Source organism: Peromyscus maniculatus, chromosome 5 (genome assembly GCF_049852395.1).
Source record: "Peromyscus maniculatus bairdii isolate BWxNUB_F1_BW_parent chromosome 5, HU_Pman_BW_mat_3.1, whole genome shotgun sequence".
Taxonomy (NCBI): domain Eukaryota; kingdom Metazoa; phylum Chordata; class Mammalia; order Rodentia; family Cricetidae; genus Peromyscus; species Peromyscus maniculatus.
The window spans coordinates 40,394,484-40,419,150 of record NC_134856.1 but is presented as its reverse complement, the minus strand read 5'-3'; the positions used below and the strand labels follow the sequence as shown (position 1 = coordinate 40,419,150).

The window sequence follows — 24,667 nt, the reverse complement described above, 5'->3', positions numbered from 1 at the left end:
GCAGAGGAAATCAAGAGTTTGAGGTCAGCCTGGCTTCCTAGGGAGGCCCCATTTCAGAAAAGCAATACATAGAGATATGCTGACACATCTTAGAGTTAAAAGCATGATGAAAAGCATACAGAACAATGTGTTCCTGTTTGCCCCGAATCTGAATTCCCTGGAACTGGAGTTACAGACAGCTGCAAATGCCATGTGGGTGCTGGGAACTGAACCCAGGTCCTCTGGGAGGACAACAAATGCTCCTAACCACTGAGCCATCCCTCCAACCCTATAATCATAAGCTGAAGCATGGGGTTAGCCAGATGGCTCAGTGAGTAAAGATGCTTGCCAGACAAGTCAAAAGCACTCACTATACAGGCTTGGAACCTGAGTTCAATCCCAGGCAAAGTCAGAAATGGAGAAGCGACTCCATAAAGCTGTCCTCTAACTCTACACATGCATTGTGGAATGGGCTCGTGCACGTGAGCAACAGCCAATAAATAAGAAGCACTATAAAAATGAAGTATGCTGTTGTCCTTATGAGCGTAACTCAGCGGTAGAGCACCTACCCAGCGTGCCTAGTTCTATGCCAGCACCACAAAAACAAAATCAAGCCCAAGTGTGCTGCCCGTACAAATGAAAAAGGAAAGAAAAGGTCACTTGTACAGGTATTACGCTTCTTTTTCTTTTCGTTTTTCAAGAAAAGGTTTCTCTATGCAGCCCTGGCTGTCCTAAAACTCACTCTGTAAGACAAGGTTGACCTCTAACTCAGAGATCTGCCTGCCTCTGCCTCCTAAGCACTGGGAATAAGTGCTACCACAGCCTGGCTGGCACTACACGTTTCCTAAAGATTTGTAGATTTTTAAACATGTTTAATTATGTGTATGTTTGTACATGTCCATGTGAGCACAGATAAGGAGGCCAGAAGGAGGATTAGAGCTGAATTACAGGCAATTGTCAGCTGCCCAACAGAAGCACCAGGAACTGAGTTCAGGTCCTCTGAAAGAGCAATCTGAGCCTTTAACCAAGTCATCTCCCCAGTCCCCACCTCTGTTTTTAGAGGACATGTAGGCAGGACACACACACTCAGCACTAGAAGTCAGAGGACAACGCGTGGACATCTGTTCTCTCCTCCACCATCTGGGTCCCAGGGACTGAACCGGGTTCTCAGACCTGGCAACAAGCACCTCTAACCTGCTGAGACATCCTCCTAGCCCTGGAGTTACAACCTAATGAGAGAATGTCCACAAGTCTATTTTCGCCAGCATAATAAATATAACCTTTAAATCACAAAAAGCAGACTAAGGATTGGAAAAATAAAGGCCAAATTGGAAGCCAGGCAAGGTACTGCGGCCTATTGCTCCTAACACTTGAGAGGTAGAGGGAAGGGGGTCAAAAATTCAAGGGCATCCTCTGCTACACAAGAGTGTGAGATTAGCCTGGACTACATGAAATTCCTTATCAAAAACAAGGGTGGGGAGGCCTGGGGGTGTGTCTCAGCTGGCAGAGCACTTGCCACAGTCATGAAGACCTGCACTAAATCCCCAGCAGCCACACAGAAACCAGGCACTGTGCATATGCCGATAATGCTGCCCTAGGCAGGCAGAGACAAGAGGATCTTGGGGGCTTGCTAGCCAGCCAGCCTAACTTTGGTGAGCTCCAGATCTCAGTAAAGACTGTCATAAAAAACAGGGTTGACGGTGCCTGAGAAATGACTGTGATTGACCTCTGGCCACCCCATGTGTGCATATACATGAGTTCATATACACATGCACACACACATAGAAAATGTCAACTCAAAGGACAAAACAATCAAAACAGAGACATGCCCTGGTCCTAACCCATCTTCACTGTATTGAGGGGTGTCCAGCAGAAAGGAACAGAGCACAGGAGGAACCAAAGCCTCCCAAGGTGAAGGATGGACCCTGAAGGAAAAGACTCAACTCTTGTTGCAGTCACCTTCCCTAAATCTCAACACACACACACCACCCCCATGTCTCACGGAGGCTAAGTCCACTTCCAAAAACTACTTCTCGACAGTAGGCATCAGGAGAAAAAGGAGCCTTTCTTCCTATGGCATTTGGCTGCCACATATGGTAGTACTCTGAATAGAGGCTTTATGAGGGAGGGTCCCCAGCCCACAGGCATGGGTTAGGCCACTGGCCACAAACAACAAGGAACAGACCTGAGGATTTATATGTCCGGGCAGCAGAGGCACACTCGATAATTCAGATGGAGCTGCTGTCACATCCCAACGGCCAGTAAGATCTACTGAGCGTCTAGGAGACGGGGCACCATCTGTAACCCTACCCCAAACACAGAACTCACACATACGCACACAGCTCCTTTGTTCTGTACCAGAGCTCAGAGGAGGGAAGCAATGGTTTCAGCTGGACGTATGTGACAGCTTTATTCAACATATCCCATGTCTCCTGAGTGAGGAAGAGCGTCGAAGGAGAGCCTCCATCCCCGAGGAGGAATTAGGGGACACAGCCCTGCACCCAACAGCCCCTGGACCAAGCATGCTAAAGCCTGCCTTCCTCAAACTCCGTAAGTGGTCTCTAGGGGGCAGAGACACTGTGGTCAACCCCAGGACTGGGTGCTATGTCCTTCCTGAGCAGAGATGAATCATACATACTTTTGCCGCCATTATTCTTCAGGACATTGGAGAGGTTGACAGAGGCAGTTCCTAGTAGTTCATTCCTCAAGGTATGACAGCTCCAGACCTTCAGATCTAAATGACTCTGGGCTGTGACATTCCTGGAAAACAAATAAGTGACTCATTACAGCCCCGAAGATGAGAGAGTCACCCCTTTAACATGAAACAAACCGCCATAAGCTACATTGCTAACATCTTGCAGGGACAAAACAGGCAAACAGTCATATACACAGCTCACACACTGACCTGTAACCCCCTAGCTAACAATGAGCGCTCTGTGAGCTCAATGAGACACAAACACCTAGAGAGGAGCACCATGGGGGCCAAGGGCAGCAGCATCTGCTACCCCCAGTCTTCTCTCCACCCCTGCCTCCTCATTCTCAAAGTGATGCCCTTACAGAACGATGATTTCATTCCAGAGAAGCTCGGAGCTCCCGATGCGCTTCCCAGTCTTCTTGGTCTCGCTGGGGAGTCCATCTACCGCCACCTCCACATAGGAGTTGATTCTCGGCTGGCGGTTGTGTACCTTGGGCTTTGCTGACACCACTGGAAGGGACAGAGAGGAAAAGCAGATGAGTCAAAGAACCCCTCTGTGCCCCCTGGCTCCTTACAGTTTATTCCTTTTAAAAGATCTTTTGTTTTGCTTTGCTTTGTCTCTTAAAAAAGTACTTTTGAAGAATTCCATGGCAACAATTCAGTCAGGGCACTGTTTGCTGTGGATGCCTGAGAACCTCATTTCTAGCCCCAGTACCCATGCAGAAGACCAGGTGTGACATGGCAGTATTGTTTGTAATCCCACAGACAGGCAGATCCCCTGGGCTCAACTGTCAGCCAGACTGGCCTAACTGGCAAGTCCCAGGTTCTGGCAAGAGATCCTGTCTCAAATAACAAAGTGGACAGTGCCTGAGTAATGACACCCAAGGAGACACACACACACACACACACACACACACACACACACACACACACACACACTTAAAATAAGAAACAGAAAAGAGCATAAATAAAACAAAGAAGAAAAAAAGGAGTATGGACATATAAATAGTCTGAAATATAAAGGGAAAAAAATCACTCCTAACCTAAAACACACAAGACAGCTAAGTGCTTTGCCCAGTCCCCCCATATCAACTTTTAAATGGCTGTCACAAAATCCACTGCACACTGCACGGCTGTGTTAACATTTTACATTGTTGAGAAGTCTGCTTGCAGCTCCTCCTCGCTCTGGGACAGTCAGCACGAATGCAGTCGGCAGGCCTGGAATGCAGTTCCTCAGAGCGGCTGCTGCAGGGGCTCCTCTGGGGTTCCTCTGGAGGCCCCTGCAGACCCCCTGTGGTGCTCTGAGTGTCTCCACTGGCCACACTGCAAAGTCGAGTGCTGTTTCCCCCTCTTTGCAAACCACAGAGATTTTGTTTAAATAGTCTAAAGATGATCACTAAGATCCAACCAACAGTCACTACAGACACTGCAATGCACACAGCATCGAACTGAGGCCTCACAATCAACTCAGGACACAGGAATGTACCATCACCCTAGCTGTGCCCAGGAGAAAACAGGCTTAAAAGAGAGGTCACTAAGGCTGGGTATGGGGACACATACCTGCAATCTCAGCTGCTGGAAGAAGCAGCAGGATTGCTGCAAGTTCAAGGCTGGCCTGGTCTACGTGAGAAGTTCCAGGCTAGACAGGGCGACTCTCAAACAACAAAACAAAAAAGCCAGGCAAAGTCACTCATGCCTATAATCCCACTGACTTGAGAGGCTGAAATAAGAGGATCATGTTGAGTTCAAAAGTCTACCCTGGGCTACAGAGTGAGGTCTAGGTCAGCCTGGGTCAGAGTGTATGTTAGGGGCCAGTGGGTGACGGGAGGTCACTTTTCCAGTTACATAAAGAGGGAGCTATGAGCCAGAATGTGCCCCCAGCAGTCTGACTCCACCCAAGCTGTATGCCATTCCTGGGCTTTGCTTATCCCCCGACCACTTTTCTTCAGTAGCAGTATGTCTGAACACACGCCATGACGGTCAGCGATCTGTATCGCTTGTACTGTTCACAGTCTTCATGAGAATCAATCTCAATCAATCGCTCAGTCCCCCACTCTGTCTCTCTGTCTGTCCTCTCTCTCTCTTTCCTCTCTCATTTTGGTTTGCTTTTGTTTGTTTCTGGTTTGAATAGCATCTTGCTGTGTAGCCCAGATTCACGTGTACTTACTCTGCAGCTGAAAATGGCCTGTCTCCCAAGGACTGAGATTGCAGATACACACCATGCCCAGCACACAGCAGCCCTTGTGACAGTCACTTGTCACCAACAGACTAGTGACAACACATAGAACATAAAGCCAACAAATATCATATCCCATAGGCACATATCCTACAGCATTCATGACACACGCCGGGAACTCCTGATCATGGGGTTGATCAGAGGAAGCCCGGCCACATACCATCAACCCTGTGTCTATTCAGAGGATGACTGATGTTCCTCACCCATGAGGACAAGACTAACCTCCACTGAGGGCCCTTCTATTGAGAGTAAGCTAAGCTCCTTCCCAGACCCCTCAGGGAGGTGAGAATCCTAAAACATCTACAACCTGACAGAGGTCACAGCCACCCCCGGGGTTGTTTGAAGCAGTAACTACTCCAAACCCAAAAGCAACAGTAAAGAGGATGTAAGAAACAAAACAAAACAAGACAAAAAAACTGGGGGCTAAGACTCAAGCAATAGGGATGGAGCTCAAAATAAAGGTTTGTCACAGACTTAAGGCCTAAAGTGGAACATGTACTGCTTTACACATACACCAAGGATATCTGAGGCCACCTGGTGGTGAGACAGGAGAACTGCATACCTTAACTTTAAAAACAGGAACGAGTCTTAATCAGTCCTGGACAATCTCTTTAAAATCAAGTTCCTGCCAGGTGTGGTGGCATACACCATTAGTCCCAGCACTCAGGAGACAGAGCCAGGTGGATTTCTGTGAGTTCAAGGCCAGTCTGGTCTACACAGTGAGTTCCAGACCAAACCAACGGGACTATTGAACCCTGACTCAAAGAAGGGGGCTAGAGAGATGGCTCAGTGCTTGTGAGCACTTACTGCTCTGGCCAACGACCTGAATCCATCCCCAGCGCCCACACAGCAGCTCACAACCATCTGTAACTCCAGCTTTAAGGAAATGATGGGGTCTTCCAGTCTCCACAGATACTAGACACACATGTAAAAAACATACATACAGACAAACACACTCATAAAATAAAAATAACTAAATCTTGGGGCGGGAGGAGTCAAGTCCAACCCTTTTACTTCATAGTTAGGCCATCTAAGATTCGAGGAGGTGAATCAACTTATCTAAAATCAGAGTTAGCAGAAGGCAGGGCTGAGGCTAGTCCCAAATCTTCCCCTAGGTCAATTCTCAGCTCCACCAAGACAGGATTTTTTGTTGTTGTTCTATTTTGGTTTTTATCCTCTAGCTCTTTTTCCCTGTTTGTTTTGTTTGTGTGTTTGTGTTTGGTTTTGTTTTCCGAGACAGTGTTTTGCTGTGTAGACCAGGCTGCCCTGAACTCGGAGATCTGCCTGCCTCTGTTTCCCGAGTGCTGCAATTAAAGGCATGCACCAGCACCACCCAGCTCTTTCCTGGTTTTTGGTCTTGGTTTGGCTTGGTTCCCAAGCTTGTGATACAAGAGAGCCTGTATCCCAAGCTATGGAGCTTAACTAAGGATGACTTTGAAGTTCTAAACTGCCTCCATCTCTGGAGTTCTGAGATTATAAGCAAGCACCACAACACCCAATTTATTCAGTAGGACTGAGCCCAGGGCTTCATGCATGCTAGGCAAATTCTACCAACTGAGCTACATTACATTCCCCAAGTCAAACTGGTGAAAATCTGAGGCCCTAGGTTCAATTTCCAAGTACCTTTAATCTAAGTATTTGGTGTTAAACAATTACAATCTTGAAAAGAATGATAGGGCTGGAGAGATGGCTCAGAGGTTAAGAACACTGGCTGTTCTTCCAGAGGTCCTGAGTTCAATTCCCAGCAACCACATGGTGGCCCACAACCATCTGTTATGAGATCTGGCGCCCTCTTCTGGTGTGCAGGCAGAACAATGTATACATAATAAATGAATAAAAAAATAAAATAAAAGAGTGTTTGTTACTTAAAAAAAAAAAGAAAAGAATGATAAAGTGGGGATGGACAGATTTAAGGAAGTTAGCAAGATGTGGCTATATCAGGGAATGGGGACTTCCGAGTAAAGACTGAAGCTAAAAGCAGTTCACTCAGAGATGGCAAGGGCAAAGGCCCAGAGGCAGAGGCCTGCCATGTGAGTCAGCCTAGACCCAAGAGGCCAGTGAGTATGGAAGGAGGTAGGACACACATAAGAAAACAGCGGCCATCAGCTCCTACTCAGAAATGCGGAGATCTGGTGGCCTACACTGTAACAAGACCTGTCTGCTGTGTGGCCACAGCCTGTAAGAAAGAAGGAAAGGGCAGAATCAGAGAGGCAGGTCTGCAGACCTCTATCGGAACAGCGCCATTGGCTAGGGTAGGCAAGAGCCGGAGCAGGAGGAGTGCCGAGTACCAGGCGGCAGCTTCCCTGCCAGATCCATGCCAGCGATGAGAAGAAATGTCCGGAGCACGGTTCCAGACACAGGCACCTTTCTGTGGTCACTAGTGGGTGACAGTCAGCTACTAGATACACAATCCAGAGTTCCAAGGAAGGTCTGGGCTGCAGATAACAATCTGAAAGTGACCTTTTACTTGAGGCATTTAAAGCCATAAGGCTAGACCACCTAAAGCATTCATGTACAGACAGGAGCCCGGGACACAAAGGAATCAACCATCTCAGACCATTTTAGCTAAAAGTTCCCTTTTTCTCACCTTCCCATTATTTGCCTTCTTTTCCAAGAACTCTAGTTATAATGCGATAACCTTCTGAGAACAAACTGTTTCAGAAGACCTGGGTCTCTGGCAGATGTGCCTCAAATACTTCCTGCAATGCCACTCACCTTTCAGAGTGAGCTGGGACTTCTCAAAAGGCAGGGCCACTCCTGCCCGGCTGGAGCTGGCAGATGCCATGTCATCACCCTGGAGCTGCGAGGGAAGAGGGGGAGGGTTAGACAACGGCTGGAAGGAGACCAAAGAACTCAACCCAATGGGCTCGAGAATGGCTCAGTGGTTAAGTGGGGCCCTTGCAGAGGACCTGGGTTCAATCCCAGCATCCACATGGTAGTTCACAACCATTTGTAACTCCAGTTCTAAGGGACCTGATGCCTCCTTCTCACCTCCAAGGACACCAGGAATGAACATGGTTTACAGACACGCATGCAGGCAAAATACTCATCCCCATAAAATAAAATAAATAAATCTAAAAAAAATTAAAAATAAAAAACTCAACCCCAGGACAGCTATGATGGTGCATACCTGCAATCAGTATGACAGCACAAGCTTATAATCCCAGCACTTGCAAGGTGGAGGCAGGAGGATCAGATCAAGGTCATTCTCAGCTGTATAGTGAGTTCAAGGCCAGCCTAGTCTACATAGTGAGTTCTAGGACAGCCAGAACTACATAATAGAGAGATCTTGTCTCCAAAAAGTATAAATAAATAGTAAGTAAACCTATTAATCCAGCTTTTTTATGGGTCTGTTGAACCTGAAGATCTGACTGAACATTTCTCCGATGATCCCAAATGGCCAATAAAGCCATGAAAAAATGTCATTACCAACCAACAGGTGTCTCTGTCACTCCTGGGGGCTGCAAGCAGTTCACTTGAAACAGAACTCTTACTCAAAAGGGAATTTTGGAACATCTTCATTTCTCATTTGGAAAATATTGGTTCCTTGAGCTGCATAGATATTCTAAACCTTAACACGTTCATTATACAATATTAAACACACACACACACACTTGTGAATGTCATCAGGGATCTCATCAGACAGGTGTCCAAACAGCAGAAAGCTGTCCAGCCCGTTGTGAAAGAGTGGCCTGAAATCCTGATTTTCTTGTAAGAACAATTTTGCTACTGGAACCAATTCTGCCACTTGTTTTCCTTAGAGTGTCAGGTTTGCTTCATTCAGTTTGAAGAAAATGTCTGCCAGTTTCTCAAATCCAGTAACTTCAATTTGTTTCTTGGTTGTTTTCTGAAGGAAAAATCGTTATTTCATGCACAGTTTGGCTCCAGATTCACGCACTGCTCAAGTGCTTGTCTTCAGCAGTCGCCACAGCTCACCGTGCAGCAGACGCACACTTCAACAGAGAGAATATAAAAAGACACGCTCGAGAGTCAGACGGGCCGGCCAGACGGCTCAGCAGGTACCCTGCCACACAAGCCTGGAGACCTGAGTTCAATCCCCGGAACCTCCACAGTAGGAAGAGAGAGCCAGCTCCACAAAGATGTCCTCTGACCGATGACCTACACATGAGCCATGGGGCACATGCGCGCATAATCTCACACACACACACACACACACACACACACACACACACACACACACACTACTAATAATAAATAGGAACTGGCAAGATGGCTCAGCTGTTAAGAGCATGTACTACTCTTGTAGAGGAACTGAATTCCGTTCCCTGCACCCACATCAAGCAGTTCACAACTGCCTATAACTCCAACTCCAGGGGACACAACACTCGTGGCTTCTGCAGGCACCTGCACAAACACGCACAGACACACACATAAATGCAAACTTTCTAAGTAGTAAAATATAGTCAATTTATTTATTTTTTTTTTAATTTATTTTTGTTTTTTGAGACAGGTCTCACTATGTAGCTCTGGCTGTCCTGGAACTCACTATGTAGACCAGGCTAGCCTCTAACTCACAGAGATTCACCTGCCTCTGCCACTAGTGCTGGGATAAATGGTGTGCACTACCACAGGCAGCTCGTTTAAGGATTCGTGTTCCCTTCTGCCAAGACTGTGTGGTGACGGAGATCATGAAGACGACAGCACACGTGGCCACAGTGAGACAGTGAGTGATGAGTGAGTGCTGCTTTAGTTCTGAGGATGCAGTCTCGAGACTTCTGGAGATCCGAGGACCACACTTGAAGCTGCTGCTCTAAGAGCAGTGTATGGGCTGAGAGGTGTGGTGCACAAATAAAATCCTTGAAAGGCAGGAAGATCACTGAGTTCAAGGTCAGCTTGGGCTACACAGTAAGACTCAGCCCGAAAAACAAAACACTGTAAGGGCTGCATGTGGTAGCAAACACCTGTAATTCTAGCAGCACTCCAGAGGCTGAGGCACAAAGGTCACACGTTCGAGGCTAAGGCTAGCCTAGGCTATAAAAACCAAACCAAAACAAACCTTCAACCCAGAGCTGTACTCATGACAGGAAAGTCCTCTGCCAGAGCTCCACCTCTGACCCTGAATTGGTCTTACAGATATTCTGCCTCTGGTGGAAACCTCCAGAATGCTCCTTAGAGAGAAAACAGTGTTCTACAGCTCAGGATCCCAGGAGACCTTGTCACCACTGCCAACAGTGGCTCTCAGTCCTCCACACGGCTGTACAGACAGGCCAAACACATGAGCGCTCTCATCTCTGAAACCCTGCCTTCCAGGGTCCCACACTTTCTTGAGGTTGTCTGCCTTTTCAAATTGTGTTTCTAAATTGAGATGCTACACCACCCTTGAAAGGTGGGAATCCAGTTCACATGCACAATTCCTAACGGGGTGAGGGGAAAGGGAGGGAGGAGGGGAGAGACGGGGAGAGCAATAGAAAGAGAAGGACATGCTGCCTAAGTACAGTACAATGCCCCTGGTGACCGCGTGAACTGTCACGGGGGACACAGGTGTAAGGACACACAACAGCATGGAAAGGAAGGAGCCACTAAGGCCAAAACAGTTCCCTCAGTGACAGTTCCCTCAGTGCAGGACAAAAGGTAGGACGGGGGGGGGGGGGGGGGGGGGGGGGGGGGGGGGGGGAGGAACACCACCCACTGAGAAACTTAACTGTGTGTGTGCAGCATTTTATCTTTTAATAGATAGTATATAACATATATATGTAAGATGTTTATGTTATGTGTAGGAGTACTACACCTGTGTGTGTGTATGTGCACCATGTGCTTACCTGGTGCCCATGGAGGCCAGAAGGTGGCTTCCGATTCCCTGGAACTGGAGTTATGGGTGGTTGCTGGGAACTGAACCTGGGTCCTCTGGAGAAGCAGCCAGTGCTCTTAACCACTGAGCCCTCTCTCCAGTCCCAAAATCAGAGTTCTTATGATATTTATCTCGGTCTATGAAACATTCTGTATGTTTGATCTTTTTTTCTAAGTAATCAACAATTTTCAGGGGGAATGACAGTATTCTGAACAGTTACAAATCAGGCTCCGGGGTCTGTGCTTTAACAGAGGCTAAGGCACTAAAAGTTGGAAACCCACTATTTATAGACTTTAAAAACAAAAGACTGTTTTTAAAAATCTTGATGTCTGCTAGGGCTCTCTCTTCCCTAAGGCAACTGAAGTAAGGGTAGCTTTTGAACCAACTTGTTCTCCTGAGCTTTGGTCTTTGGTCCAGACGCATAGACAATGAGACATGGAGTCCCCACCTCACTTTGTTACAGCAGATACAAACTAAGTGTCCTGAGCTACAACTAACAGCCCCAAACAAAATGCCACAGATAAATGCTACAGAAAGCTCAGAAAGATCAAAGCCAGCTGAGAACAGAGGAGAAATAAGGGCCCAAAACTCCACCAAGGCCTTCCCTCCCCAGTCATTTGTAATTACAGCCCGCCGTTTATGACACCAGTCTCTGTTATTATGGGAGCTTTATCTGTAGATCCAATTAGCCAGGTACCACCTGACCATTCCAAGGTAAGCTATGTGAACTGTAAAAACAAAGAAAAATAATGACAACTAGTGAAGACAGACAGACCTCAGTCTGCTGAGTAAACCTACCACACAGGAGGTTGAGATAGATGCCAGAGTTTGAGGCTACCCTGGGCTAAACCTCAAGACTCTGCAAAATAAATAAGAGTCATTGATCCCCAAGTACTTACAACCTATCGGCTCGTCTCAGGATCTCACCATCAACAGGATATAAATAAGTACTGTGTTGAGTTCATATCCCCAGTACACACTCCAGGAAGCTTGGAAAACCTGAACACAGAATGTGCTCCACTTCTGATTCAGAACCACAGAGAGGTGACTAATAACTCCTTCCAGCTAATAATGAGGAAGTGTTTACAAACAAACAGAAAGACAGAGCAGGAGGGAGAAAGGAGCGGGAGGGAAAAGAGAAGAAGGAAAAGAAAGTCAGGAAAATGGAGCTACCTTATGAGCCCAGGACAGCCAGGGGACTCAAACTCACTTATGTAACCATGGACTTCAGACACTCTTGCCTCCACGCCCTGAGTGCCGGGACAACAGACACACCATCAAACCTGGTTCGTGAGAAGCTGGAGACGGAGTCCAGGGCCGCCTCTGAGCAGGGCGAGCACTCTATCCACTAAGCTACAGCCCTCACCCCAAAGCCATCCCTTCAAGTACAGACTTGCGCTGGGTTCTGCTGGATTTGGAGCCGAGCTGCCATCACCTCCATCCAACTCCAGACCATTTCATCACCCCCAAATAAACCTGTTCCGTCCGCTATCAGCCCACCCTCCCTCCCCCAGCTCCTGGCAGACAGCGATCTATTTCTCTGTCACAGTGGATTTGCCTACTCCAGACAATTCGTACAAATGCAATCATGTGACCTTCGTGTGGCCTCTCGTGACTGCTTTCTTTCATAGGCTGTTTTCAGGTCGCTATAACATGTATCTTTCTTTTTGTGGCTGAATGTTGCTCCATTGTTTGGCTATACCTTTCACTTGTCCATCTGGGTTGTTAGGACCAGTTGACTCATTGCTCTTTCTTCTTGTTGGTTTAGGTTCTTAATATGTATTTATTCATTTTTTAGTTACTTGTATGTGTATATGTCTACGGGAGCGCTTATGTTCACCAAGCGCACAGAGGTACCCTGGAACTGGAGTTGCAGGCCGTTGTGAGCCACCGTGTGGTAACTGAACTGGGATCCTTTGGACCAGCAAGGGCTCTTCACCACTGAGGCATCTCTCCATCCAGTCCTGCTTACTGTTTTTCTCAGTGCTCAGGATGTAAGGACGGGGCCTGACCTCCCCCCACCCCCCTGCTAAGCAGACACCTCTAAGCAGCACTGAGCTATGCCGTCAGCCAGCATCCACCACTCTACTTCTCTTTTGCTTTTTACTTTACTTTTTGTTTTCTAACAGGGCCTCTAGCCTAGAATATCCTCAAACTCTTTATGGGGTGAGGATGACCTTGAACTCCTGATCCTCTGGCCTCCAGGAGAAAGTCCTGGGTTACTCTTGGCTATGTATTGTAATGAGGTTCCGGCCCACCTGGGCTAATTCAGAGAGAGAGAGAACACAGAGCTTTAAGCTCAGCATTCAGGAGGTAGGGACAGAAGGATCAGGATTTTAAGACCAGTCTCATTTACACAGTAAATCTGAGGCCAGCCTGGGCTACACGAGACCCTGTCTCGACAAAATAAAAAGAGAAGACTCCTTTAATCCCAGCACTAGGGAGGCAGAGGTAGGTAGATCTCTGTCAGTTCAAGGTTAGCCTGGTTTACAGAGAGAGTTCTGGGACAGCCAGGGCTACATAGAGAGACCTTGTCTCAAGAAGAGAAGAGAAAGAAAAAAGGGGGGCTGGGGTACAGCTCTTGTCTGGCACACATGAAGCTCTAGGTTCAATACCCCGTACTTCCTAAAAACAACACATGCTGCACACACATACACACACACACACACACACACACACACACACACACACACACACACACACGAAGACGAAGAAGAGTCAGTCTAGGCTAGTGGCACAGGACTGTCACCTCAGGCTGAGGCAGGAGAATCACAAGTTCAGGGCTAGCCTATGCTACAACAGTGAGTTCAATGCCAGCCTGAGCAGCTGACTGAAACCGTCTCAAAAAAGAAAGGGAGGCAGAGAAGAACTGGGGCTGTGGCTCAGAGGTACTGAGCTTGCCTGAGATGCACAAGGCCCTGGGTTCAATTCCTAGCACCCTAAACAAGAGAGAAACAGGCAAGGCTTACTTCTAAGTAAAGACCAACCCTGTTTCTCTTCTGAAAGATGTGAAAGAGAAGAGCTTGTCCCAAAGATCTCTCCTTCCCTTCCCACCCTCAAGCTTGTCCAGATCTTTCCAACACACATGCTTCTTTCTTGGCCTCTTTCCACTGTCCAGCATTGAATTGCCTTCCATTCGCCAGAGGCCCAAATAGAAAAACAATCAAACTTGGAAAACTTTGCCAAATAGCACATAAAAATTAGAGAGGCGCTTTCTGCTGAAAGAGGCTCCCAGTACCAGCTGCCTCCACCATGCAGTCCCAGTTCAACCTGAGGAGATAAAGTAGTGTTCCTGAGGTGCACTGGAGATGAGACCAGCACGTCTGACAAGATCGGTGCCCTGGATCTGCCTCCAAAACAATGCAGGCAACAACATTGCCGTGGCAACTGGCGACTGGAAAGTCTGAGGGTGATGGGGAAACTGCCCGCTTAGAGCAGACAGGCCGAACTGAGGCTGCACCTTCTGCCTCTGCCCTCATCATCAAAGCCCTCAAGGAAGCACCCAGAAACAGAAGAACAGTAAACACAGTAGAAGTATCACTTCTGATGAGATTGTCAACACTGGCGCACAGATGCAGCACCCATCTTTACAGAACTGTCTGGAATTATTAAGGAGATCCTGGGTACTGCACAGCCTGTGGGCTGCCATGTGGGTGATCATATGATGTCAGCAGCAGTGGAATGCCCAGATAGTCAGGAAGCAACCAGAGGCTGGGCATGGTGGCGCACACCTTTAATCCCAGCATTAGGGGGGCAGAGGCAGGTGGATCTCTGGGTTCAAGACCAGCTTGATCTACAGAGTGAGTTCCAGGATGGCCTGGGCTACACAGAGAAATCCTATGGGGTGCGGGGGTGGGGGGTGGGGGGTGAGCTATTTCAATGGTGGAAGGAAAACTATCAGCTAATAACAGAGATGGCAAAACAGACCTCAGGATAAACAGGACAGACAAGGCATGAGTGACCAAAGGAAGAGGCCTGCCCTGAGTCCAGAGACTTGGCACTGCCCAGCACTTATTACCACTCAAGCCACTGTTTCTAAGCTGAGGGCGGTGATGAGACAGGAAGCTCATGACCTTCTAAACAGACTCCAGTTGGAATCCAAGGGAGCAGGATCTTGGAGATTCCAGGCCATCCCAGCCCTAAGTTACGCAGGTCCTGAAAAGCTCACTGGGGCCCGGCTGCTGAGATGGCTCAGCAGGAAAAGGTGTGCTGCTAGCACTGAGGATCTGAATTCCCTCCCACACGGTGGAGGAAAGAACAATTCCGGAAAGCTGTCCTCTCCACGTGTGCCATGGCCTCCACACATGTGCCTCCACATGCATGCACACATAATAAATAAACAAGCGTTTTTTTTTTCTTAAGCAACAGCTTACTGATCTGATCACAATTTGAGTTGATGTTCATGAATCCACTATCTGACTGAGGAAAACTTCAGATCCCAAGATCAAGACTGAAATCCAATCACTCACCAGTCAGTGTGAGGTTACATTTGTGTTAAATCTATATAATGGCAGGCTGCATGGGGGGGGGGGGGGAGTCTACTACGCTCGACTTGTGTTTGGCGAAGCTGGAATTTTAAACTCTAAAAAGCCACTTACTGTCCCACCCGCCTTTCTCTTTTCCAGCCTTGAAGGCTCCTAAACTGGTGGCCAACACAGAAAGCCAGAAACTACTTAAGTTGGGGCTCGAGCCAAGCTCAGTCATACTACTAGGTAGCAGTTGGGAGACCAGCCTTCTCAACTACAGCGAAAGAAACCCATCAGCTTGTTGGTTTTGGTTTTACGTGCATTTGGTGTTTGGCCTGCATGAGGGTGTCAGGTGCCCCGGAACTGGAGTTACAGACAGCTGTGCGCAGCTGGCCTTCAGACGACTGCGATTTACCCCACAAGTTCAAGCACAGCAGCAGCAGCACTTTTCTCAGATGAGGGGTATTCACACTACACTCGGGGTGACTCTGTCAGGTCTCCACTCCAGCCCACGAAGCAACAGCTCCCACACTATCCACCTCCTGAGCCTGCTGCCACCAGACTTCCTCATCTGACTGCCCCCAGTATCTTCCCTTGGGCTTATACTAGGACTTGCACAATGAATGTGAATGAAACTGAACCCAAGCCCTGACTACGCTACAGTCTCCCCCTATTTTTTTGTTTCCTGAGACAGGGTCTTATGGAGGCCAGGCTGATTCCAGAGGATAAGCCTGACTGAACTTCTAACCCTCCTCCAGTCTCTACCTCAGGCATGCTGGGATTAGATGTGTACCGCCAGGTGTTTACGCAGTGCTGAGGATCAAACCCCAGGCTTTGCGCACGTTAGGCAAGTACTCTATCAACTGGACCACACCTCCAGCTCTCGTCCCCCATTTAGTGATAACTCCATTTCTACTTGTTCATTCCCAACACTTGGAGTCACCTCTGACTGCCCTCACCCTCTCACACTCCATAGCCACGTCAACTCATCCACAAAACTGGCTGGGCCTCAAAACATATCCCAGTGCGTTTTCACCGAGTGTGGCAATGTCCTCCTCATACCTCTTTTTGTTTCTACTCTGGCTCCCTTTCCCTCCACACATCCCAGTGGGCCCGCCAAAAGGCAGGCTAGACTGTACCCATCCTCAGCTCAGATGCCTCCCTCCCTCATCCCATGAAGACCAACATCCACACAAAGGCCTGCAAGGCCTTCCCTGACCTGCCCAGTGTTTCCTCCCACACCCGCCACCCTTCCAAACTCCTTCTCTCCACCCACGACTCACTTACCCCTCTCCAGCCACACTGTGTTCCTGGCTGGTCCCCAAGCCTGCCAAAGGTGGTTCTCCTTCCAGGGTTTGACCTTGCTTATCCCTTCACCTGACCACTGTAACCTCAGTCACGTGATCCATGCCGTCTCCTCTTTGGGATCTTCATACAGGAACCAGCACACCTGTAATCCTGGCACCCAAGAGGCTAAGGTACAACAAGGTATCAATTTGAGGCTAGCCTGAGCTACAATATGAGTTCCAGAAAGCCTGAGTACTAAGCAAGTGTGAGAGCTGCCTCCCAACCCCCAAAAAAGGAGTGCTAAGATTATAGGCATGAGTCACTGTTCCTAAAACTTGTTTAATTATGTTGTATTTAACATAATAAATATAAAATATTACCATTTATAGCATGTATTTATAGCATGTATTTATAAATCACATTTATATGATTTTACTAGAATATAAAAATATCCGTGTAAGCCAGGCAGTGGTGGCACACCCCTTTAAACCCAGCACTCAGGAGGCAGAGGCAGGTGGATCTCTGTGAGTTTGAGGCCAGCCTGGTGTACAGAGTGAGTTCCAGGGCAGCAAAGGCTATACAGAGAAACAATGGCTTGGAGGGGAAAAAAAAAGTATACCATTTCAGTTTTCATATTGGTTCTTCAAAACCTGATGTATTTGACATCCACGGCTATACCAGGGATCAATGTCCTATATGGTCAGTGGCCTCCGTACTGAATGGCCAAACTCTAGAACGATGCCTGTAATAAAGTAGGAGTCTGCGAATGTCCACTGAAGAAAGATATTTTCCTAGGGCATAAGCAATGGTTTGAATGTGTTCCCCAAAATATATGTGGTGGACATTTTACCCCTAGTGCAACAGGAATGGGAGGAGGGACCTTTGATGGACTAGGTCATGAGTGCTCCGGTGCTGACAGGACACAACAGCATCTGTCACCAAAGGCTCTTAGTCCTGCTCTCTCACCTTCTATCATGAAATGACACAGCGGGAAGGCCCTCCATCTCAGACTGCTCAGCATCACCCCCAAGACAAACTTCAACAGTTTATAAGTTACCCTGCTTGTGGGAGTCTGTTATGGCACCACAAAATGGACTGAAACAGTGTATTAGTGCAGGCAGGATTTTCTCAACAAGGTCAGTGACATTGTTCATTTACAATGTTTTCGCTGACCCTATTCTATTTTTTTCTACATGTCGTTTCTTTCTTTCTTGTAACTCAAGCTGTACCTGAACATTTGAACTTGTGAGCAATCCTCTTGCTTCTGCCTCCCAAGTTCTGGGATTACTGATATATGCCACTTATACCCACTCGAACAGCACACTTTTTATATTTGAGAACTATTTTTAAATGACACTTTTTATTGCTTCTGTGAATAAAAACTAATGGGTCTGGGAACAAAAAAAAAAACTATGTGGAAAAGATGGCTCATCACCAAGCCTGACAACTGGAGCTCCACTCCCAGGACCCACATGGTGGAAGGAGAGAACCAACTCCTCCATTTATGTACTAGTTCTGGAATCTAAAGTCAGACTTCAGTAAGCCTCAGTTTCTTCCTCCACAGAATGAGAGCGATGCATTCTTCACAGATCACGGGTTGAATGAGGTGCTGGGCCAGGCACAATGGTAAATGAATGCCTGCAAACCCAGCACCTGGAAGGGAGAGCCAAGGGAGTCAAACATTACTAAGTTCCTTAGCAACACAGCCAGTTCGAGGCTAGCCTAGGCTACCCCTACCTTGTATCAAAAAGCCAAAAGACACAATGAGACCCTGTCTCAAATGAAAGAAAAGAAAGGTTGAGCATAGTTTTAATTTAATTTTAATTTAACACAACTTTAATTCCAGCACTTGGGAGACAGAGGCAGGTGGGGCTTCGTGAGTTCTAGACCAGCCAGGGCTACATAAGGAACTTTGTCTCGAATAAGTAAATAAATAACCAAAAAATAAGAATAAGTGAGATTCTGGTATAAGTTTTTTGCAAATGGGAAAGTAATCACTAAGAGAAACACAGACCTGGTGGTGCAGGCCTACCATCCCTCAGGGGACGGAGGCAGGAGGGGCTCAAGTTCAAGGCTTGCCTGAGCTACAGGAGTTTGAGGCCACCCAGGGAAACTTACTGAGATTCTGTCCCTAAAGGAAAAGAAAAAAAAAATTACAAAATGAAGGGCATGGCTAACTCAGTGGCAGGGTGCGAAGTTCAACAACAAAAACATAATGAAAGAGAATGCCAAGCCAATCCCAGCCTGTCCCTCCGGCTCTTGCTTTCCCACATACAGTAACACAGAGCAGAGCTAGCGTCACTGACCAGAGAAAGAGAAAACTTAAGGTCAAACCTCTTCTTCACCACATCCAGCAGTATGACCTTTAAAAACTCCCTTACTTCTCAAACACTGACCAAGTACTCACAACATTCCAGGCAGGAGGCTAGTAGCCAAGGAAGCCACATAAAATAGGATCACTGCCCTTGAATGATTTACAGTCTATCAGGAAGATGAGTAAACAAGGAAGAAAAACAGAACAAGTCAAGTTGGGGCTAGAGAGATGGCTCAGCAGTTAAGAGCATTTAATGCTCTTCCAGAGGACCAAAGCTTAGGTCCCAGCATGAAAAGTCCAGAGGCTCACGACCACCTGTAGCTCTCTCTTCTGGCTTCTGTGGGTACCCACACCCTACATATGGCGCACACACGCACACACACCCATACATAAATAAATAAAACTAATTGTTTTAAGCCAAATCTCTTAGCTGTTTGTCCTCTGTGAAGTGGGAAGGACTTCTCAAGTCTGCTACAAACATTAACTTTCGCATGTTTGTCATAGACCCCGGAGTCTTCAACTCCTAATGTATTAATGCCAAGTACTTTTTTCCCCTAGTGACCCGTGAGTCTGGCTTCTGTCAACGTCCCATTTGAACCCTGGCTTCTTTTCACTGCATTCATAAAACTCATTTCACTTCTGCAAAGTTTAGTAAACGTGAAGGGAAAGAGGATGGCCTGTTTGTCTGTTTAGGTCTTAACCGTGTAGCCCAGGCTGGCCTGGAACTTGCAGCCATCTTCATGCCTCAGCCTGGAGGATGAACAATCTTAAAATAGGTATTTTAACCTCAAAAAGTATGATCTAGGTCACAGTTCTAAGGAACAAAACAGAAACTTCTCCGTCACCCCACCTAGTCACAGCTGGTCAAGATAAAAAGTCACATGGTAAAGGAAACTGCGTAATTTAAGCCTAAGACGGAACGTCTAAAACAGTATCGGTAGACTTCCAACTGTCCAAGACTTAAGCAGTCAATGCGTTGCTGAGGTAACGCTGGCCCAGGTCGCTAACAGTGTAGGTTGAAAGTCATGTTATGATCCCAGCAAAGCACCTACACGTCTTTAATCTTTTTTTTCCCCTCGAAGATGAGCCGATCCGGGAGCATCTCAAAGAAAGATGATCTCAAGGGCTAGGCTCCCAACAAGTGGAAAACCCTATGCAAACAGGGCAAAGTGGGTGTGACCACAGTCAGCCGATCAAGACTCGGGGATCCCTCCTGAAGTTTAAAAAACTGAACGGGACCGAAATCAAAGTCTCAGGTCGCCATCATCTTCAAAGAGGACAGAAGGAAGAGACTCTCGGAAAGGGGTCCAGGCCGCGGCGTCCAGATTTTTCTCCCGGTCCCTACAAGCCTGACGCCCACTCCCAGGCAGCCCCTTCCAGGGAGCTGGCGGGTCTCCCGGGCCGGGGTCGGGCCCCCTGCACAGACGCGGCTCCTCCGCACCGCAGGCGCCCGGGCACGGGGTCCCCTTCCGGAGGAGCCCGCAGCTGGCGACACTCGCCGGGCCCAGCGCCCACCCCGCTCGGGCGCGAGCCGGGACACCCCTCCTCGGAGGCCGGAACCGCGCGCCAGGCCCCTCCCACAGGAAGCCGCCGCCCCCCGGCGCCCGCCCCGCGCCGCCCCCGGCCCCTCGCGCCGCCCGCCGCCCCCAGCCACCCCGCGCCGCCCGCTCGCCACCGAGCCCCCAGCGCCCGCGCCACCTACCTGCAGCGGCCACACCAGCGGCGCCGAACTCCGCTCCACTTCCGCCTTCCAGCGCCCGCACTCGGGCCGGGTCACGTGAGCGCGCGCGGTCACCTGACCCGGAAGAGGCTGGCCGGGGCGGGCAGGTGCGGACCACCTACACCCGGGCTGCGAGCTTTCGACCCTGCTGAGGTCCGGGTGGGAAAGGAGCTCCTCGTCCCGGGCTGTGCCCCAGCGGACGTAGAAACTGGAGGCCCACCGGGCACCAGGGGCTTTATTTATTCCTTTGGAAGTAGAGTTGTTTCCCTCCGTGTGTACGTACAGGTGGGAGATGACCATCCGGTCAATTAGGTCAGCCAAGTCTTTCGGGGGTTACTGGATTAAAAATATATATATATATGCTAGCCGGACGGTGGTGGCGCTCGCCTTAATGCCAGCATTTGGGAGGCAGAAGTAAGCAGATCTCTGTGAGTTCGAAGCCAGCCTGGTCTACAGAGTGAGTTCCAGGACAGCCAGGACTGTACTACACAGAGAAACGCTGTTTCGAAAAACAAACCACCAAAAAACTTGCTAACCCCAAAAAACAGTATGCTCCCCCAAATTTGAATGCTGGACAAACCCTGTAACTATAACCACGTCCCCAAATTTGCAAGGGATGTATTGACGCCCACAAAGGTATGCTGGTCAAACGTAAGCATCTCGTCCATTTGCTAATGTTGGCAGCCTGTGCCAGCTCTATGTTAGGCCTTGTTCTCAGTTCTAAAAGTATAAATGTCCTGGCCTTTGTAGAGCTTCTGTTCTTGTTCCAGGAAGAAAAAGTGGAAAGGGGGGGGTCGGGGCGCCGCACACTTCAAAACTTCACCCAAGTCCAGTCCCCATTGGGAACCAACTCCCGTTCCCTGCCTGTGTGGAGTAAACTGGACCTTGTGAATTAGCAAACAGGGCCCCTGTAACCCTGGCTGACCTGGAACTCAGTGCTGTCCCCGGCCTCCTGATTCCTGGCATTGCCGGCGCGCCTCACCACAGCCTGGATGCAGAGACTTCCTGGGTTTTACAGGACTGAGGGTTGAACTCAGGACCTTGCTCGTACTCGTCAAGGGTGCCACTACTGACCTATGTTGCCAGCCCTTTGGTTGCCTTTCTAGTTTTTGTTTGGAGCAGGGTCTTGCTTAAAGTGCTCTAACTGGCCTTGAACTTTTGGTTCCCTTACCTTAGCCTCTGAGTAGTTAGGATTACCAGTGTGTGCCGGTGGGGGGAGGAGACAGGTTGAATCATGGTTTCTAACCTAGGCTGGCATCCACCTCCCAGCTGATTGTTCAGATAACAGATGCTTGCCGCCCACCTGGCTTTTTGTTAGTTTGTTTGTTTTTTTGTTTTGTTTTGTTTTTTTGTTTTGTTTTTGTTTTTCGAGACAGGGTTTCTCTGTGTAGCTTTGCGCCTTTCCTGGAACTCACTTGGTAGCCCAGGCTGGCCTCGAACTCACAGAGATCCGCCTGGCTCTGCCTCCCGAGTGCTGGGATTAAAGGCGTGCGCCACCACCGCCTGGCTTTTGTTTTGTTTTTTTGAAGGGGGCGGTTAACTGAAATTTTTAATTTGTCATTAGTATTTTATTATATGGATGTTTTGCCGGCATCTACACCTGTGAACCACCTGGGTGTCTGGTGCCTTTGTTGTGGGGTATCTACCAGAGAAAACTGCTCAGACATGGGTCTAAGCCAATAGAAAGTCTTTATTACCCAGCCGGCAACTACTCTGGGTGTTCAGGATCAAGCAAGGTTAGTACATTTAGGGACTTTCCCAGAACTATGGATTTTAATGGATTAAGTCTTTTTTCATTTTGGAAGATGGTGTTGTCTACATGCTGAGTTTTATGGCCTGAATGGTACGTTCATCATGGAGTCAGTTGTGCCAAGGTCTGGAGGACCTACTAAGGTCTGAGACCAATACATTCCCCACTGGTCTTAGTGAATGAATCAAACTGTGGACTTACCCTACTAAAGAGGTGTAGTTGGGTCAGGCAGTGGTGGCACATGCCTTTAATCCCAGCACTTGGGAGGCAGTAGTCGGATCTTTGTGAGTTCAAGGCCAGCCTGGTCTATAGAGCAAGTTCCAGGACAACCAAAGCTACACAGAAAAACTCTGTATCAGAAAGAAAAAAAAAAAAAAAAAGAGGTGTAGTTGGTACCAGGACCATTAATTTTACTGAACTGATACATAATTGGCCATATACTTTAAGATGCAAGGCCCTACCATTAATCCATTCAGAATGAGAATTAAAGGTCCAGCCAGTGCTGATAGACCCAGGGGGTCTAAGAAAACAGACACTGATATTAATTATTTGACTTATGTCTTTGTCTCTTTTTCCTTTTGGAGGTTTTCTTCAACCATGACAATTTTTTTTCTAATTACTCTTGATCAATTATCATAAAAACAACAGGTTTCTCTCAAAGCCATACAGTTTCCTTTGTCTCCTGAGCAGTAAGTCTAAGTCTCTCCAATTTTGTAGGATCATTTCTGCAGGGGAATCCAACTTTTGTTTTAATTCAGAAATGGAAACTATTAATACCTCTAGGTCCTGATGAACCTGTCTACTGAGTTTGGAAAGCATCAGAAGAGGCACATTTAATCACCATTGGTACATGCCCACCAAGTAGTCTCAGGGCCCAGGAATATTGCTGTTGTGCAGGTGAGTTAACCCATTGAAAAGTGAGCATCAGCCGGGTGGTGGTGGTGGTGGTGGTGGTGGTGGTGGTGGTGGTGGTGGTGTACACCTTTAATCCCAGCACTCAGGAGGCAGAGCCAGGCAGATCTCTGTGAGTTCGAAGCCATCCTGGGCTACAGAGTGAGTTCCAGGAAAGGCTCAAAGCTACACAGAGAAACCCTCTTGGGCAGGGGGGGCGGGAGGGGGGGGACAACAACAACAAAAAAAAAGAAAGAAAGAAAAGGAAAGAAAAGTGGGCATCAGAGTAAGGGCAAGTGCCTAGATGAGAGGGTTTGGACATTAGACAAGTTCCAGTCCCTTGTAAGTGCTCTAACATTAATTCTGGCTGCCCCCAGTCACAGTGAGTTTTGTCAGTCAATGGGCTGACAGTCTAACCAGTAAATCCTGCCTGATTTCTGGAAATGACTCTCTCCCCAGAGTCTCTTCCTGTGGCATAGAGTCTGATTCTCCAGGTTTTCCCTGTAAGGCCAAACTCTTTCTTAAGGAATTCTTCAGGAAGCCTCAGTTTCACAACTCTTAATTTTTGCAATGGAAATCCCCTGGTTCCTGGCAACTGGGGAGGCCCAGCCTCAAAGCGTGCATAGAATCATAAACTCTGTATTCCTGTCTCAAAAGATAAACTCCCGTATCTTTATTTCCTCCGGTACAACCAGAAGTTTAAACTGGGCACCAGGGAGTAAATAAGATGGAATGTGGGTTGCTGGTCTGTAACCACATTAGTTATCACCTCCCCTGTATCTGTCTGTCTCAGGTCCCAGGTCTGGGCCTTAAGGTTTGGACCATGACCCTGTATTCGTACCAAACATAAGACTCAGGAGCAGGCAGAAGGGCAGTGAGCAGAAGAGCCTGGGGCTAATGAGACTTTCATTGTAATGGGTCCATAGCCCAGAGACCATCTGTCTGGCATCATCATTTGCTGCTTCCACTTTCTTGACCTGAGTGTGGTGGATCCACGATGTCATGCTACTTATGTTCACAATCAGAGAAGTGGAGAGAATCCGTCGAGGGGCCTTTCCAAGTGGGTCCCAGCATCCCTTTCGTTACCAGCTTGACCCGGTGGATGCTGAAGGACAAGGGTAAAGTGGTGGCGGTCCCGGAGGTCGGCTAGGTCTCTCGGGTCGTCCAATGACTAGCCTGTGTGGAGGGCTGGAGGGCTCGTAACGGCTTGAGAAGGGAGTGGTTAGAGATCTGTCAACTGCTGGTCCCTGAGCTAGAGAAGCGTCGGGGGAGGTCTTCCAAAAACAATCTCATAGGGAATAAACCCCCCTCCCTCTATGGGGTGTAGCAGGCTCAAAGTCAAGCAAAGGAAGGAAGTCTATCCACCCTTCACTGGACTCTAATGAGAGTTTTGTTGTTGTTTTTTTAATGTCCTATTTATTCTTTTTCCCTGTCCAAAATTCTGAGGTCTGTGTGCACAATGAAGTTTTCAGTGTATGTCTGAAGCTTTAGCTATTAATTGAGTGATTTAACTGTGAAGG

At 48.1% G+C, this 24,667-nt stretch overlaps 1 protein-coding gene across 2 annotated transcripts in view; it reads right to left on the bottom strand.

The window, feature by feature from the left end:
• The window catches only part of Wwp2 (WW domain containing E3 ubiquitin protein ligase 2), a 139,206-nt gene extending 118,624 nt beyond the window's left edge, over positions 1-20,582 (bottom strand). The window contains exons 1-4 of one of the 2 annotated variants that reach the window (XM_006974134.4): positions 20,489-20,582; positions 7,626-7,710; positions 3,037-3,184; positions 2,618-2,739 (exon numbers count right to left, since the gene is read on the bottom strand). In XM_006974134.4, coding sequence (XP_006974196.1) covers positions 2,618-2,739; positions 3,037-3,184; positions 7,626-7,695 — 340 coding nt within the window. In that variant the 5' untranslated portion in view covers positions 7,696-7,710; positions 20,489-20,582. Of the gene's footprint in view, positions 1-2,617; positions 2,740-3,036; positions 3,185-7,625; positions 7,711-16,472; positions 16,659-20,488 lie in introns of those variants that run through there. The other variant, XM_076572126.1, reaches the window with a different exon arrangement.
• Positions 20,583-24,667: the final 4,085 nt, after the last annotated feature.